At 41.7% G+C, this 18,679-nt stretch overlaps 2 protein-coding genes across 2 annotated transcripts in view; one reads left to right on the top strand and one right to left on the bottom strand.

The window, feature by feature from the left end:
• The window catches only part of LOC308089095 (uncharacterized protein), a gene marked incomplete at its 3' end in the record, with an annotated part of 41,535 nt that extends 41,120 nt beyond the window's left edge, over positions 1-415 (bottom strand). The window contains exon 1 of the mRNA XM_080433667.1: positions 291-415. The remainder of the gene's footprint in view (positions 1-290) is intronic.
• A 7,769-nt stretch (positions 416-8,184) lies between these two features.
• LOC308089096 (endosomal/lysosomal proton channel TMEM175-like) lies at positions 8,185-13,481 on the top strand (the record flags this gene model as incomplete). The annotated part of the gene is made up of 6 exons (XM_080433668.1): positions 8,185-8,211; positions 8,599-8,682; positions 10,957-11,121; positions 11,988-12,066; positions 12,439-12,574; positions 12,800-13,481. 6 exons carry the CDS (start codon positions 8,185-8,187, stop codon positions 13,479-13,481), a joined length of 1,173 nt encoding a protein of 390 aa, XP_080289794.1.
• Positions 13,482-18,679: the final 5,198 nt, after the last annotated feature.

An 18,679-nucleotide genomic window follows, 5' to 3' on the forward strand; every position in this document is an offset into this window, starting at 1 on the left:
ACATCTCACTGCTGAAACCATCAAATGTCTTTAAAAACACACTGGTCATGTGATCAAAGTGTGTGTGTCTGTGTCTGTGTGTGTGTGTGTGTGTGTGTGTGTGTGTGTGTGTGTGTGTGTGTGTGTGTGTGTGTGTGTGTGTGTGTGTGTGTGTGTGTGTGTGTGTGTGTGTGTGTGTGTGTGTGTGTGTGTGTTTGTCATTTGTTTGTATTGTGCATCGTTCATATTTGGTTTATAAACGTAGATATACATGTATATATTATATAATAACATAAATATAATTTACTTACTTCCTGGGATGCTTTGACATGAAATACAGAGGACAGGATGAGGAGGTTGGCTGTAATCTTTATCATCACTGATCAAAACTGAACTGAATTTAATAGATGAGAATAAACAGATGAGAATAAACAGATGAGAATAAACAGATGAGAATAAACAGATGTTTACTGAAAGAGAAGTTCTGGAGTCTGAAAGAGAATGAAGGAGGACTCGTTCTTTAGTTCAGAAGAATCAGCCAATCAGATTAAAGATATGATGTTACATCATCTGTTTCTGGAAAGAGGACAGTCTGGATTATTGCACATATCATGAACAGTATAGCTGCTGCTGATGCACCTTATGTCTAACCTCATGTACATACTGTACCTTATGCACCTTATGTCTAACCTCATGTACATACTGTCTGTAAATATCTTCGTTTAATTCATCTTTTATTTTTTCCATGCCCCTCCCCCGTTTTCTTTTCTTTCTCTTTCTGAAAATAACTAAAACAATGGAGCTGCACTAACCCTTTACACCTTTAACCTGTGATGTGACAATAAAGATGATTCTGATTATGTTGAAGAGAAACACAAGAAAGAAAGAAAGAAAGAAATTGGGACAACTTGAATCAGAAAGTAAAATATCTGTTCACTTCAGAAGAGAAAACCCAAATAAAATGCTGGAGCACTCCACTGGTCTACTCTGCACATAATGTATTTTCATTTAGACACTTCAGCTCAGAAATAACCAGACCGTAATGAACCATTAACCATTTATTACCATAGCTGTTATATGTGCAATGATATTGCATCCGAAGTTTGGCGGTGTGACTCTGCTCATGTGATATTACAGATTCCTGTGCAAACATGTCACAGATCATTCCATCACAACCCCCTGAGCAGAGCGTAAACAATTATAACATCACACAACAGTTATTACACAACAGTTATAACTCGACAGTTATAACACAATAGTTAACACAACATAAACCCTTAATGTACAACCAACGTACAACCATCACCAATGCAACGCCATCTACAACTTATCCTGACAACATCAGATGCCAGGGAGGAGGCCGGGGAGGAGGAGGAGTTTTGACACTGACAGCTGACCAACCGAGACTGACAGCTAAGCACGTAGAATGAACAGAGAACTGGGGCTGCTTAAATGGAACGCCAGTGTTGCACTGTGGGTATAAGAGGCGTGAGTGAGTTAGCTTATAGCGAATGAGAATGACAAAGTTGAGAGACGTATGACTTAAAGGAGTACAACTGAATAAGCTGTTAGCGAATGGGGGGGTCCGGGGAGTGTGAATATGATATATAAACATTCTGCCTTCCGTGACTACATGAACTAACGTTTACACTGAATATTATGCAGGGTGACAAGGGGGTGTGGTCTCTGAAGACCATATTCACACGGCGGCCATTTTGCTATTAAGTTAATGAAATGCCACCCTGTTTCTTCAATGCAAAATGCTAAAATGGCCGCCATGTGAATATGGTCTTTTCCCCCCCAATTCCATAGTTTAAAAAATACCAGTCAGAGTTCCATAGCTTTTGTCTCCCCCCCTCTCCTCCTCCTCCTCCTGTCTTGCCCCCCCCTACTGACAGAGGCTAAAATCATGTGTGTGTGTGTGTGTGTGTGTGTGTGTGTGTGTGTGTGTGTGTGTGTGTGTGTGTGTGTGTGTGTGTGTGTGTGTCTGTGTGTCTGTGTGTCTGTGTGTCTGTGTGTCTGTGTGTGTGTGTGTGTGTGTGTGTGTGTGTGTGTGTGGGTGGGTGGGCGGGCGGGAGGGCGTGTGGTTGGTTGGTTGGTTGGTTGGTTGGTTGAAGCTTCTCACTGGAAACTCCCCAAACTTGTATTTCACTTCCTGATTCACTCAACAGCCAATCAGGATTATTATTTTATTAAACATCAGCAGTTACTAGAGAAAGAGACGTGTTGACGTGAACAACCTGACAGACTGACTGTACATTTATTTATTTATTGTTTTATTTGACTGGCTTTGACATATATATGTAAACATATCATGACAATAGGGACACTTTGAATCTAATCTATTCCATTTCACAGTGAAATGAGCACCAACAAGGGTTAAATAAAGCTTAGTTTAGGACCAATCAAGGACTTGTTGATCTAGGATTTATTTTAATTAGAGTTGTGTTGTTCATTTTAAGCATTGCTTAACAAATCTGCGATAACAACCTTAGATTAAAACTGAAAGGGTGCACCCCCCCATTCCTAAACCCCCCCAGGGGGGGGTTCGGAATAGGGGTGTGTATGAGTGGGGGCGTTTAGGAATGGGGGGGTGCACCCCTCAAGGGGCGGTAGTGACGGGACGCATCCGGTGAAAGGCGGAATTACACCCACTGTAAACAGGAAATAAACCAGGGGGGGGGGGTTTGGGGGGGTGGCGTTCGGCCACAGACGGGATTAAAACACTTCTTTATTGAGAAAGACGGACTAATACATTGCGCAAAGACTCCAAAGCGTGACTTCACATTTGGAACAACCGGGTAAGCACCTTATATATTTGTTTTGTACATGTATGGAGAAGTACAGGCTTTACTGGTGAAAGTGCAGGACGCACTGGCTGGGGGGTGCAGGCCAAGACTAGACACGAAAGTAAAAGACAGACTTCGATACAATACATCTATGATAGTCTTGATCCAAGGCTCAAAGCCTAAGGCTAGATTAACGTGGTTGTTGTGGACCAGGAGGTGGGGCTGCCAGCCTGGCACTACCATTATCATGACATATTATTAGATAATATGATAATATCTTAAGATGATGTGGTTGTTGTGGACCAGGAGGTCATAATAGATTAATTGCCATGCAAATAATTGGAGATTATAACGATTTAATTGTTTATTTGGCTTGGAACATTGGAATACGATTTTTTTTAATACATTTCTGTTTGCCTTTTAGGGCTTTGTAAACAATAATTGCGATTATGCAAATGATGTAATAACTGTGACAGGCCTACCAGGAGGAGGAGGACATGGAGAAGCAGAGGAGGAACATCATCATGATGATGGACCATCATCATCATCATGCTGCGCCTGCTGGACACAGCAGCACACAGTCCTCTCACAGACTGCTGGCCTACAGCGATGCACTCATCTCTATTATAGCTACTGTCATGGTAGGACTGCATTACAACACATTATTATGATCTATTATAGCTACTGTCATGGTAGGACTGCATTACAACACATTAATATGATCTATTATAGCTACAGTCATGGTAGGACTGCATTAAAACACATTATTATAATCTATTATAGCTACAGTCATGGTAATAATAATAATAATAATAAACTTTATTTGTATAGCACCTTTCATGACATGAAATGCAGCTCAAAGTGCTTTACAGAGCAAGAATACAATTACAGTTAGAACCAATTTAACAATAAAGCAAACAAAGATAAAATGAAATAAAACTAGAAAAAGTGCTCCTCGGAGCACAGGTCTCCGCCAGGTCAGGTAAGTTATTGTGGCCTCCTGGTGGCGCTATAATAGGCCAATGTGAAAAGGGTGGCATTTCTTCCTCGGCCTAGTGGGAATGTGCGTGCAAATTTTCACGGAAATCGCACGCCGCGTTCATGATTTCATACATTTTGTTCAAAACGGACCAATCCTGCAAACTTTGGAAGTCAACCTTAGTCAATCAGGATGGAATATGAAATATCGGACAGATGCGTCTTGATCACATGACTATAGAGATACTGTGTACCAATTTGTGTGATGTTTGGATAAAATCTGAAGGATTAATATCCAAAAATGTATTTGACATAAGTCGGCCTCCTGGTGGCGCTGTAAAAAGCAGATGTGAAAAATGCAGTGCAGATGTTTTTCCTTGGCCTCTAGGGAGTAGGCGTGCAAAGTTTCACGCAGATCGGTGCAGTTATAGTTAAAAATGCAAATCGGCCTGTTATAGCGCCACCATGAGGCTGATGTGAAAAGTTTTAAGTGCCATTTCTTCCTCGGCCTAGTGGGAATGTGCGTGTGCAATTTTATGCAAATGGCAAGCTGCGTTCATGATTTGAGGCAGTTTGTTCAAAACGGACTAATCCTGCAAACTTTGGATGGTAACCTTAGCCAATGAGGATGGAATATGGGAAATCGGACAGATCAGGGTTGATCACATGACTATAGAGATACTGTGTACCGATTTGCATGAGGTTTGGTTAAAAACTGTAGGAGTAATGGGAAAAAATGGGTTTTGCACAAATCGGCCTCCTGGTGGCGCTATAACAGGCCCATGTGAAAAATGTGAGGCAGAGGTTCTGAATTGGCATCCAGGGAGTGTGTGTGCACAGTTTCGCAGCGACCGGGCCTACGGTGCCGGAGATTTGGTGGTAACACACAGACAGGACGGACGGACGGACGGACGGACACACGGACGGACGGACGGACAGGGGCGAAAACATACTCTCTCGCCATGCCTTTCGGCCTGGCGGAGACAATAAAAGCAAAGGCATAAAACAACATTAAAATAGGCAATACAGTGAGGAATTAAAAATCAACCAAAGAATCAGCTAAAAGCAAGAGTGAAGTAATAGGTCTTGAGCTGTGCTTTAAAGCTATCGACAGAGGCTGCCTGTCTTAAGTGTAATGGGAGTTTATTCCACACTGTCGGTCCGTAAAAGCAGAATGCTGCTTCACCGTATTTTTGATATGTCATTGTAGGCACCTCGAGCAGGTCAGCACTTGAAGACCTGAGGGCCCGGTTTGGAACATATCTCTCTAGGCAGTCAGAGAGGTAGGAAGGTGCCAGACCATTTAGAGCTTTATAAACTATTAAAATAATTTTAAAATCAATCCTAAAAACAACCGGGAGCCAGTGTAGTGAAGCTAGAACTGGAGTGATATGTTCTCTCATCCTAGTTTTAGTTACAATTCTGGCTGCCGCATTTTGAACAAGTTGTAATCTGTCAGTTGTTTTCTTTGGCAGGCCAGAGTAGAGTGCGTTGCAGTAATCAAGCCGAGAGAAAACAAAAGCGTGGATCAGCGTTTTTGCATCGTCTAACGACAGATAGTCTCTAATTCGCGCAATATTTCTAAGATGAAAGAAAGCAATCTTGGTGACATGGTAGGACTGCATTACAACACATTAATATGATCTATTATAGCTACAGTCATGGTAGGACTGCATTACAACACATTATTATGATCTATTATAGCTACAGTCTTGGTAGGACTGCATTACAACACATTAATATGATCTATTATAGCTACAGTCATGGTAGGACTGCATTACAACTCATTTATATAATCTATAATTATAATCTATTATAGCTACTGTCATGGTAGGACTGCATTACAACACATACTTTATCTATTATAGCAGCTACTGTCATGGTAGGACTGCATTACAACACGTTATTATGATCTATTATAGCTACTGTCTTGGTAGGACTGCATTACAACACATTAATATGATCTATTATAGCTACTGTCATGGTAGGACTGCATTACAACACATTATTATGATCTATTATAGCTACTGTCATGGTAGGACTGCATTACATCTCATTATTATGATCTATTATAGCTACTGTCATGGTAGGACTGCATTACAACTCATTATTATGATCTATTATAGCTACTGTCATGGTAAGACTGCATTACGACAACACATTAATATGATCTATTATTGCTACTGTCATGGTAGGACTGCATTACAACAACACATTATTATGATCTATTATAGCTACTGTCATGGTAGGACTGCATTACAACACCACATTACTATTATAGCTACTGTCATGGTAAGGAAGACATTACAAACGTTAACGTTACTTTTATTATGTCAGGACAATAAGGAGTCAAGGACATAAACACTGATTTATAATACAGGTGGGGTTGGCGAAAGGGCCTTTCTGTGTGGAGTTTTGCATGTTCTCCCCGTGTCCCCTAGGGTAGGTACCCTCACAAAAACATGCAGTAATCCTGGTCTCTATACTGCCTCCCCCTGGTCAGCCGGGGCGCCTGATGGAGGGGAAAGGAACTGGTTGGAATAACGTGTTCCTTCCACGCGCTACGTCCTACCGGGGAAACTCCCCCCTGTCAGGTGATAAGTAAAAAAGGCATGGGTTTCCGAGGCCAGGTGATAAGAAGCGGCCTGCTCACTCCTTATGCAGTGAAGGAAGCATGAGCTCAGTTCGTGGCTCTCCCCTGACTGGCAGAGGGAGAGTAGCGGCCAGGATAACAACTTAGGCATTGGCACTGGGGGAAAAATGGGTTAACAAAAATCGAGGGATAAAAATAATTCAAACAAATAAGAAAAACACAAATTGCTAATTAAAGGTATAATATAATGATATGCATTTGGATGATGCATCCCGAACCCATCCCCCCCAGTTTAACAACACACATCTTCCACCTGTTACACTTACCTAACTGCTTTTTTTCCTTTTATTTATAGATATTACCTGTTGCACATACCAAGATTGAAGATAACGAGGTAATAATGAGCTAGTATAACAAACTCTTGATGCAGAACAAACAAATTGCTGTAAATAATAAGGTTCTATGACATACTAAATCCACGTGTGTTTGTCTGTTAGGAATTAAGGGAAAGCATTCAACTGATGCTGTCAACAAAGATCGCTGTATACTTGATGACATTCATGATTGTCACTATGGCATGGGCTGCTCATGTTAGGTATATGCTATAACTTTATAGATTTTCAGTTTTGTTTCACATGATCTTTTATGTAACAGTGTTTTTGTTTCTAACATGTTTGTCATTCATTCATTCAGTGGCGTAACGGAGGGGCAGCAAGGGCTGCGGTGCGGGGGGGCCACCAGCAGGGGGGTTGTGCACGCACATGCACGCGCGCTGCCTCACGTGAAACTCCCGCGGGGAGGCCCCGCGATTCTGCGTTACGCCACTGCATTCATTCCTGTTTTATGTTTTCACATATTGTTTCAAGTCATTGAACGAATTGACGATAGTCTTGCACTTCTGAACCTCGTAAGTGTCAAACAGCCGTGACTTTTAGGTGGTGTTAGTGATATGTTTTGGTTGAAACAAAATGTTTTTCATTATACATTTGAAGCTATAATTATAGTGTTTGTTCAGTAACAGGGCGTCTCTCCAGCTCTTCAATAAACAGAAAGTTAATGTTCGGGTGGGTTGCCAATATCATCCAATCAAGAGAGCGTGCCCATTTATCAGCTTCACTTTAGTGTTCCAGTTCCAATTTTGTCTGCTAATTAATGTCTTTGTGTAATCACTTCCAATTTCACTTGTTCATCTTGTATACTATCCAGTATAAGTTCTCTATCCTGATTGGATAAAATTGTTATCCCGACATGACAATGTATTTTAATTTTTTACTAAAGAGCTGGAGAGATGGCTAGACCCTGTTACTGAACAAACACTAGCAATGATTACTATCACAATATAGAGCTCTTTAACACTTATTTTAACAAAGAATATCACTTACTGGCTGCACCAAAACATTTTATTACTTTACAAATAGTTCATATCCTAAAATTGTCTTAAGGGAGGATCGGCTGGCTGGCCGGTCGGCGGACCACAGCCACGTCACTCTGACTCAGACATGACCATAAACAAACCCGATATGCCCATATATGGGCATGTCAATATACAGGGTATGGGCATATCTCCATATGGGTATAAAAGGGACACAGACAGGTGGTTACAATGGGTACTCTGACAAACTCCCGGCATATGACTCAGACATATGGGTCGGATCGGCGGTGCGACGTAGGTATGAGGGCCGAACCTCTAGTAACTAATATGGGCCAAATGTACGTTAGAGTTATGTCATGCCTTGAATGGTAGTAGAGAGTGGATAAAATAGTAATGTCTGTTTTTCTCTGCAGAAAAGGTTCCCTCTGTTCTAATTTTAAGTTCTTCTCTCGGTTCTGTTTCAGGCCTGCATGATGTTAATAACGTTTCTACCTTACACAGTGAGTATAAGTGGACTGGGAGTGCTGCTCACAGGCATTGTAATAATGTTAGGCAGCTGTGGGTCTGTGAAAGGGGTGTGAGTCTCTGTTCTTTTACATCATTATACACTGCTGCAAGAGTGTGTTCTCACTCAGTCAAACTGTTTGGTTAAATAGCTTTAGTAGTTGTAGTTGCATGTGACTAAACATTGAATGTCCATGACCATGCCTCCTTCACACTAGCTTTTTACACAGTTTCCTCATCTGGCTCATATTGTTTAAACAGGGTTCAGAATGAAACATACCAAGCCAGTTGATTCTCTTGTTCACAACAGAACAGAAAGCGTGGTGACTCTGGTGTTGTTTTTCCACACTCGTAACAAGGTTGTCTTTTTCTTTCCTCTGCAGTTCAGCCTCATGGCAACCTTCCCTAACAACATCTTGGGGATTCTGTTGTTCTGTGCTTGTGTCATGGTGATAGGTTTAATTCAGGTAAGGAAGGAGCCTGCTGTGCAAAATGAACAGAGAGGAATCAAAACCACGAGGAAATGCGTGTGATTTTTATTTAGTTTTAATACTTGTATTGCAGTTGTTTTGCCTATTTCCCCTAGTTCCTATAGTTCCTCTGATTAAATAGGGAAAGGGGAGTATTTTCTGGGGCCTGCGGCGAGGACAAATTGCTTTTACAGTTTCACCCAGCAGATAGCTGCTCAGGTGACTTTCATGAGCGCATGGGGGTTGGTCGGGGGGGGGGGCTGTTTTAAGTGTCTTGCTCAGGGACACTTTGACACATACGGTACATTGGGCGAGCCGAGGGTCAAACCGATCTTCCAATTCCCAGACAGCCTCTCTACACACTCAGCATTGATGACCCATTGATGATCTTTTCCCTACAGTTAGTATGTGTCATGTGTAGCAGAGAAGGCCTGCTTTGATTTCTCTAATTAAATCTAATTTAAAATGTGTGTATTCACTAACATATTGTTGATGCCGGGCAGAAAGCTTGTATCTCCATATTTCAACTTTTTTAGGTTTATTTTTGCTTTGTAAATTAATGCCCTACTTCGTTGTTTAAGAGTGTCCCTCAAAATATTTTAGAACATTTGTGAAAGTGGTTAAGTCTGTCTGCGTTTTTTTTTATTATTTAACCAATGCAAAGTAAAGGATTCATTGAAACACGGGTTATTTATTCCATTTCCTGAAAAGTAACATTTTTGGACATACAAGATTTCCATTCCATTTGTTGTCTCCGCCAGGCCGAAAGGCATGGCGAGAGAGTATGTTTTCGCCCCTGTCCGTCCGTCCGTCCGTGTGTCCGTGTGTCCGTCCGTCCGTCCTGTCTGTGTGTTACCACCAAATCTCCGGCACCGTAGGCCCGGTCGCTGCGAAACTGTGCACACACACTCCCTGGATGCCAATTCAGAACCTCTGCCTCAAATTTTTCACATGGGCCTGTTATAGCGCCACCAGGAGGCCGATTTGTGCAAAACCCATTTTTTCCCATTACTCCTACAGTTTTTAACCAAACCTCATGCAAATCGGTACACAGTATCTCTATAGTCATGTGATCAACCCTGATCTGTCCGATTTCCCATATTCCATCCTCATTGGCTAAGGTTACCATCCAAAGTTTGCAGGATTGGTCCGTTTTGAACAAACTGCCTCAAATCATGAACGCAGCTTGCCATTTGCATAAAATTGCACACGCACATTCCCACTAGGCCGAGGAAGAAATGGCACTTAAAACTTTTCACATCAGCCTCATGGTGGCGCTATAACAGGCCGATTTGCATTTTTAACTATAACTGCACCGATCTGCGTGAAACTTTGCACGCCTACTCCCTAGAGGCCAAGGAAAAACATCTGCACTGCATTTTTCACATCTGCTTTTTACAGCGCCACCAGGAGGCCGACTTATGTCAAATACATTTTTGGATATTAATCCTTCAGATTTTATCCAAACATCACACAAATCGGTACACAGTATCTCTATAGTCATGTGATCAAGACGCATCTGTCCGTTATTTCATATTCCATCCTGATTGACTAAGGTTGACTTCCAAAGTTTGCAGGATTGGTCCGTTTTGAACAAAATGTATGAAATCATGAACGCGGCGTGCGATTTCCGTGAAAATTTGCACGCACATTCCCACTAGGCCGAGGAAGAAATGCCACCCTTTTCACATTAGCCTATTATAGCGCCACCAGGAGGCCACAATAACTTACCTGACCTGGCGGAGACCTGTGCTCCGAGGAGCACTTTTTCTAGTTTGCCATGATTCTCCTTTATTTCTAATCAAAATAAAGGAACACTTGAGCTCACCCTGCCTCTACTACTTGAGCTCAAGTACTAACAGATACACTCCAGATCAATGCACGCACATCCAAAACAAACACGGGTGCAGGATGAAGAATACTAAGGATGAAGAAAATAAATAATTACCCACACACCACTCTAAATGCTCCCTCAGAGCAAATTGTATTGGAGGTACTAAGTTTCGCCCATCAGGTCTTCATCAGGTACATGATGAGGAGGTTGGAGATTTAGACACAAGGAAATTTAAACCCTATGGTCGCATAGGACCACTACTAGCTGAAAAGTAGTATTGCCTGAAGCATGAAGCGCAACATCTACCCCTGCCCAAGCAGGCATTCTGTGTGACAGAAATGGTGTTTTCCGTGCTGGAGACCTGCATGTTCGAATCGCGGGAAGGACAAATCTTACGGAGTGCGGCTTTATCTTCTCTCTCTCTCATGTGTCTCCAGGCTGTGATTGTGGTCTATGCGTTCAGCCGTCCGTTCCTTCTGAACGAGCAGATCCAGATCTCAGAGAACCAGACCTTCTACAAGCACCACATCCTCAAGGTCATCATGAGGGTTCCCATCATGTGCTTCTTCGCCAGTATCTTCGCGTTCATATTCTTCCAAGTGGTCGGTGGTGCTTTAAAATCTTTCTCTCTTTCTGTCTATTCATTTGCAACAAGAAACGGGTCAAGCTGGGTTCTCTGGCGTGCTCGTCATAGATCGGGTTGAGAGAACAGTCTGACTGCCTTTTGTTTAAGAGTAGTCAAGTTGACCCATTATATATTTTCTTAAATACTAGAGTTCCTTTCAATTGTCAAGCATACAGTATCTTACCTAAATTGGACTGGCTTTTTACTACTACTAAGCAAGGTAGTTAGTAGTTCAGCCAGCTTGCGTGGTGGAAGGCAAACAGTACGGTACCCGTAACTACCAGTAGCAGTGAAACACTGTCTTTGCGTCCCTGCAACTTCCATTGGAACACATATTTCCGAAGGCTGGATATTATATTGTCAATAAAGAGAAGGAATTCCCTTCTACCTGACAGATTAGACTTCTTAGCAGCACACAACCTGAAGAGTTCATTTGCAAATTTGTGGATTTAACATTTTCCAAGCTACTAGGCTTACTTTTCATTTAAAATGTTGCTAGGCTCTGCAATGTTGCCCCCCACTGGATCTATAATGAATTGCAGGTTTTGGATTGTAGGGCCAGCCCTACATATAACATAAGGGCAGAAGTATTACATATTCTCTTAAAATCTTGTCAAAAACATATTAATATTCCTGCATCCAGTGAGCACCTGAACGGTTGTGTCTACTAGTAACTCGCACAGCTTTTTCTTAGACTATGAATTGTTGTACTATATATGCAATTTAATGTCTGATTTGTACTATTTAACTGTTTTTATTGTAAAGCACTTTGTAACTTGTTTTTGAAAGGCGCTATATAAATAAAGTTATTATTATTAACGTTGTTTTCATTTTGTCTCGCAGGCCTACGTGCTCTTAGCCATTGTGATCTTCTTGCCATACATCACCCAGTCGTTAAAGTGGTGTCGCAGCAAAGCCATCGGTAAGGAATGATTCATCTTAAGCAGTGTTGGGCAGTAGAGCCAGTTGGTATCTTATCAATAAGGATCTTTAGCTGGATAAGTGACCTCCGTGAAGGTGGGTAGGTGGTCACCTAAAGCTGGAGCATGTAACTCCGCTCTGGTTAAGAGCTCCTGTGCATGTTCCTCTAGCTCAGCTATTCTTTTTGAAAGATTTTGAAAGTTAAAGTTAAGTGGTCTATCTGTGGATTTATACATATTTAACCAATGAAAAGTATTAAAGAGCTTATAACTAAACAATAACTACATTGGGTCCATTAGAACATAGGCTCCAGTTTGGTTTTCTGCTTAGATCATTTTTTTTGTTACAGAATATGAATGTATGTTTGTTTCAGGTCAAAGGGAGGAGACTCCAGAGTCCATGCAGATGTTTTTGTACCACCCCAATGAACCCCTCAGCAAAGAGCGCGTGGAGGCTTTCAGTGACGGAGTTTACGCCATCGTAGCCACACTCCTCATCCTGGACATTTGGTTTGTTGAATCCCTTTATTTTGTTGTCATAATACAGTAGGATTAATGGAGGGTAAATACCTTTTTTTAAATCAATTATTTTCACTGAAACATTTCAGTACAGCAGGCCACATGTGCCAAGGGATCATCAAGTCCGTCGACTTGAGCGGTTCTTTTGTGTTTTATATCGATGTGTCAAAGAAAATCTGAACTAATCACCGTTTCCATGTCCTGTGTGGCCTTCAGCGAGGACAACATTCCCGATGCAGACACGGTACAGAAGCAGTACGGCGGCAGTCTGGTCGCAGCTCTGCAGGCCTACGGCCCGGAATTCCTGGCTTACTTCGGCTCCTTCGCCACCGTCGGTCTCCTCTGGTTCGTCCACCACTCCCTCTTCCTCCACGTCACCAGAGCCACGCGTTTCATGGGCCTTCTCAACACCTTCTCCCTCGCCTTCGTCGGAGGCTTGCCTCTAGCCTACCAGCTAACCCACGAGTTCCCGCGCAACTCCCGCAACGAGCTGGAGGCCATTCAGATCAGCTGTGTCATCATCTTCTTTGCGGGCATATTCCAGCTAGCCATTTGGATCGTCGCACTGTTTGATGAACGGAACACTCTGCACCCAAAAGTGAGATACGGTGGATCAGAGCATGCCTTTATGCTAGCGAAGCTAGCGTTGTATCCGAGTATAGCGTTCGGGACGTTTTTTCTAACGTGTATTTTGAGTAGATTTAGCACATCTATCTTTCACCTGATGGAGATCACGGTGCCATTTGCCTTTCTGGTGTTAAGGTTGTTGGTACGTGTTGCCTTGGCGCTTTTGCGGTTAATGTTCTGTCCTGATAGACCAGATGTTCAGTCGGTTTTAGAGGAGGAGGAGGAGGAGGAGGAAGACCCTAGATTGCCCTTTAATGCACTAGTCACTTAGCTTTGAAGGAAGTGGCCATTGGAAAGTGAAATGTTTGTTACTGGAAATGGGCATTGCAAATATGCATAGCCTTAAGGGGGAATGTGGGGTTAGATTGATCCTATTTATTTAGATTCAGGTGAGTGGTACCTTAAATCTGATGTGAGGACCCATTACAAAATAATCGAACACGATAAGTTTCAATTTAAAATCTTAAGTACTGTGCCGTTTAAGGAAAAGCACACAAAAAAAGAAATGGCAAGGGAGGCAAAACTGAAACATTGTGACATGCTTTAAGAACTTGTAGAGAATGAGCCGAAGGAGTCCCGTCTTGTACCGTTGGGGCAAACAAACGAGGGAAGTGACAGCAGGTGAGTAGATACTGCAGGACTGATGAGGGAGTGGAGACAGGTGTGTACAGTAGGTAACACTGAGGTGAGGCGAAAGGAGAGCGACAGACTCCTCCTGAACAGTATTATTGGATCAAGCTTATAAAAACTGACATACAACGTGTTGATATCTTTAGTTTTGAGGGCGTGGATCAGTACATAAATTGGGCCAATCATCACAAAACTGTAAGTACCTGAAACATACCCTGTGTAAAATTACTTTGAAATCGCACAATAGCTATTTCGGTTCCAAATACATGGACCATGGGCTCTGTGAACATTTGGCTTGAAATCAATGTCAGTTTGTCCAAACATCACCCAACCAGGTATTTTTTAATGAAGCTGTTGGAATATTTGGCCTTAAATTAATGTCTGTACAATTGTAATAGTTGGAAGCTGTCTTTAATACAGGTGTTGGAAACTTCATCTTTATCTAATTCATCACCTTCCTCTTTACCATCTTCTATTCTGTGCTTGGACCCCATTAGTTGCTGCTTGTGGATGGCCATAATATTTTAAAGTGCCAATTGGATGTAGAAGGGTAAAGTTCAACAGTAGAGAAATGATAATGCAGTTGGAGATGGATTCTTCCATTTTTGGCTTTGACATAGCAGGGAGTGATCGACCCCTGGCCACAGTCTGATGTAGAGTCAAACCCCCCCACTGGACATTGAGGGTTAGAACAGTGGGGAAAGTGCAATGACTTTGGAGGAGCAGGATGTGGAATTGAGTGTACTGTAGATCATGGGTTCCCAAACTTTTCAGCACGCGACCCCAAAATAATGCGCCCATTGACTCGCACGTTCGGTGCGCATTTGCGATGTATTAAAATGGTAAAATGTACCATGTGTAATCATTTTTAGATTGTATTTCATCCATTCTGTTGAATTACAATTTTCACTTTTTTTTTTTTTTTTTAATGACCCAAAATAAATTCGCGACCCCACCGTCAGTGTCCCGCAACCCCAAGTGGGGTCGCGACCCCAACTTTGGGAACCCGGCTGTAGGATGGAGGGTATTTGAACCTGTGGTTATGTAGTAAACTGGGTGAGTGATGGGCTAGAAGGACAATGAAGCATTGAGGATTCTCCTCAGTGGGGTGTTGTATAGATTTGTCTGTAGAACGATGAATGAGAATCTCTTAAAATGTGTGTGATTTGGAGGAATAACTTTGATATCGAACACAAACTGAAGATGCATAGACACTCCGTCCATTTACTGTTATGTTTGATTATGACATGATGATAGAAGAGTGAACTTTGTTTAGTTACAGGTTCAAATGTCAGATGTGCAGGCCATATCTAATCAATGTGTTGTGTTCGTTGCACCTTTTCTTTTAAAAAGCAATTTAAATATTGGAGTCAGTGTGTGATTCAAAAATGTTTGTGTGTAATGCCACCCCTTTTAAAGCTTTATTTATTTTTGTAGGTAGGTTGTTTGTATGTAGTTCTGCTAAATGACTGTAATGTTCCTTTAATATTTGTATATCTACTCAGTTTTGAAAGAGACTTGGGATATTAAACTTTGAAATTGTTTTATTTTGAACTGAAATCTATGTGATTTCCTTTGAATGATCACTATTTTTGTATGTAGAAAGTAGGCCTACTATGGCATATGTAACGTACGTACATGGTCCAGTAGATGGCGCTGTGAGGGTCCGGTCAAAAGCCAGATCCCAATGCTCAACTTGCTGCCTCCCCATCCTCCAGCGTGGCTGTGTTAGTGTTAAATTGGTGACCTGCTGAAATATGTGACCATCTTGTTGACTTCGTTTATCAACAGAGTATACTACATAGATATTAGAAACCTAGATACCTCTTTGTTCTCTGCAGTTCATTGGGGCGACTTGTATCGCAATACACGGCGGCTCTTCCGTCTTCCGCAGGGAACCTGTCACTCAAAGTGACTACTGGCCAATCACAGCGCTCACAGTGCGTTGACTACTGGCCAATCACAGTGCGTCTTTTCCGGGACTTGTCAGTGCAATGGTTCTCAACCAGTGGTCCGGGAACCACCAGTGGTCATTGAGGGGGTTCCAGGTGGTACCCAGCTAAATGATGGAGAGTTGATAATAACCAAATGGACCCTTATAGATCTTTAAATCTTGAGTATAACATTTCACACTGTCAAGAGTCAAATTGTTAAACATCTGCATTACTTACTAAACAAGTACACAATTAGAGAACGTAAACAATTGTTATTTTGACAACAGCTTATCGAACGATAACATATTCTACGTTTTGGGTGTGAGAGGCTAAAGCTTATCAAACGGTGTTCCGTGACTCAAATGCTGAATAAATAATGGACCTTGATATGAAAAAGGACCATGTCTCTTATTTGAATTTCACAAATAGAGTGTGGAGTTTGCCAAGTTCCAACTAACTAGATGCTGCGCACAGCTGTCAGCTGCTGCCTCTCAAAGGGTTAAGAGCTGGGTTAAGAGCTGGGTTACAAAAAGACCCGCCCCCACCTGCCTCTGATTGGCCTACCGAACTTCCGCGTGTGTGACGCACAGGGCAGCCCTGCGGAAGCAGGAAGCGCGCCCGAGATACAGACGCTTCAGAGCCGAATGAGGCGTCTACCTTTATATGTCTATGGTATACTAGGTTTAACTGTTAATAAACAAACGGCAGTGATTTGCGTTCAGAAGATGGTCACATATTTCAGCAGGTCACCAATTTCACCATAACGCCCGATGGTAATCATTACTATAGAGTGTTTGTTCAGTAACAGTGTTAAATAGCTCTATATTGTGATAGTAATCATTACTATAGAGTGTTTGTTCAGTAACAGTGTTAAGTCGCTCTATATTGTGATAGTAATCATTACTATAGAGTGTTTGTTCAGTAACAGTGTTAAATAGCTCTATATTGTGATAGTAATCATTACTATAGAGTGTTTGTTCAGTAACAGTGTTAAATAGCTCTATATGGTGATAGTAATCATTACTTTAGAGTGTTTGCTCAGTAACAGTGTTAAATAGCTCTATATTGTGATAGTAATCATAGCTATAGTGTTTGTTCAGTAACAGGAGTCTCCAATTGTGTCTCCAGCTCTTAACTAAACAAATGCACATACACATTAAACAGCTGATGCATGGGCACTCTCTCTTGATTGGCTGAAATTGGCAAACAACATGCAGTGAAATGTAAGAGAACATGAGGCACAATTATGTTTTCTCGTTCCTTTATTGATATTGTGACATTCCATTCAAACCAAGCAAATTAAAGCCAAAATCTAACATCTGAACTTCAAACCATTCATGATCAGGGGCCCAGATCCCAGGGGAGAAAGAGGGGACATGTCTGACATGTTCCTCCAATAAAATATTTCGAAATAAATGATACAATTTGAAATATATAAAGTGATTCCACTTTTGAAATCATTCTCCCATACAGTAAACACAATACTTTGTGAAGGTTTAGCTTTTGCCACCTGTGTGTCCTGATCATCAACAACTGCCAAATAAATGAATCCACAAGCTTCATCATCATCATCTTCATCTTCATCACTTGTCCACAGAGCTGTTAACTAGTTTAATGAGTGAAGTTCAGCCAATATGAACGGATAGAAACACAACAGTGGAGCTGAAAAACGGCAAGATAAATAATACTGATCAAGGAATATCTAAACTGTCAGAATTAGACACATATTTTGTTCTTTGTTTTAGTAAGCATCCGAATGGGGTACCCACTGTCACACCGTGAGCGCTCATTCTCCTAATTAACATACTTAAAATGAATAATTAAAACCTCATGGGACGATGGGACAGGATAAACTGAATGTATGGATCATGTTATAAATTGAAGTTTATACATATAGGACACATTTAGGACACTTCACCATGTGTCCTTCAATTAGTGCTGAGTAATGAATTATTATTTATGAACTGACAGGAAGCCCTGCCAAGTTTTTAAGCATTTTAGATATCAATAATTTACAGTAGATATTGATAATAAACGGAAGGTATTGATTACTGGATGTATTGATCATTAGTCAAATCAGGATCCAAAAATAAGAACTGAACTCTGTGTTGGTGATATTATTGATGAGAATGATCCTTGTTTGTGCCCCCCCCCCCCCCCGAGATCTGCTCCCCTGCTCATTATACATATGAATGATAACATATAAATCATTACTTAATATAAATGATTGCAATCAGTGTTTCCCATTAATGTCATAGACCAGGGGTCCTCAACTACAAATGTTGAGGGTCCACAAATCATTTTTTTAATAAGCCAAAGGTCCGGTCATTAAAGTCGGTCAATCAAGCCAAGCTTATCAAATCGGATCCCCTCCCAACCAGGGGCGGATTAACCCTTCGTGGTGTCCAGTGCGGTTCCCCCCGGGAGCGTTTTGTCAAGGGAGGGGGGGGGGGGGGGGGGGGTGCTGCGCGGAGAAAATGACGCATCACCGGCGCGTAATCATATTTGAACAGGGGACCACCCCCAAAATTAGTCATATTTGAACTGGTGACCCCCACAAAATAATCATATTTGAACTGGTGACCCCCACAAAATAATCATATTTGAACTGGTGACCCCCCCAAAAGAATCATATTTGAACTGGTGACCCCCCACCCAAAATAATCATATTTGAACTGGGGAACCCCATCCAAAATAATCATATTTGAACTGGGGACCCCCACCCAAAATTATCATATTTGAACTGGGGACCACCCCCAAAATAATCGTATTTGAACTGGTGACCCCCCCAAAATAATCATATTTGAACTGGGGACCCCCCACCCAAAACAATCATATTTGAACTGGGGACCCCCACCCAAAATAATCATATTTGAACTGGGGAACCCCCCCCAAAATTAATCAT

The sequence above is a fragment of the Gymnoscopelus braueri genome (assembly GCF_963280865.1).
Source record: "Gymnoscopelus braueri genome assembly, chromosome: 7".
Taxonomy (NCBI): domain Eukaryota; kingdom Metazoa; phylum Chordata; class Actinopteri; order Myctophiformes; family Myctophidae; genus Gymnoscopelus; species Gymnoscopelus braueri.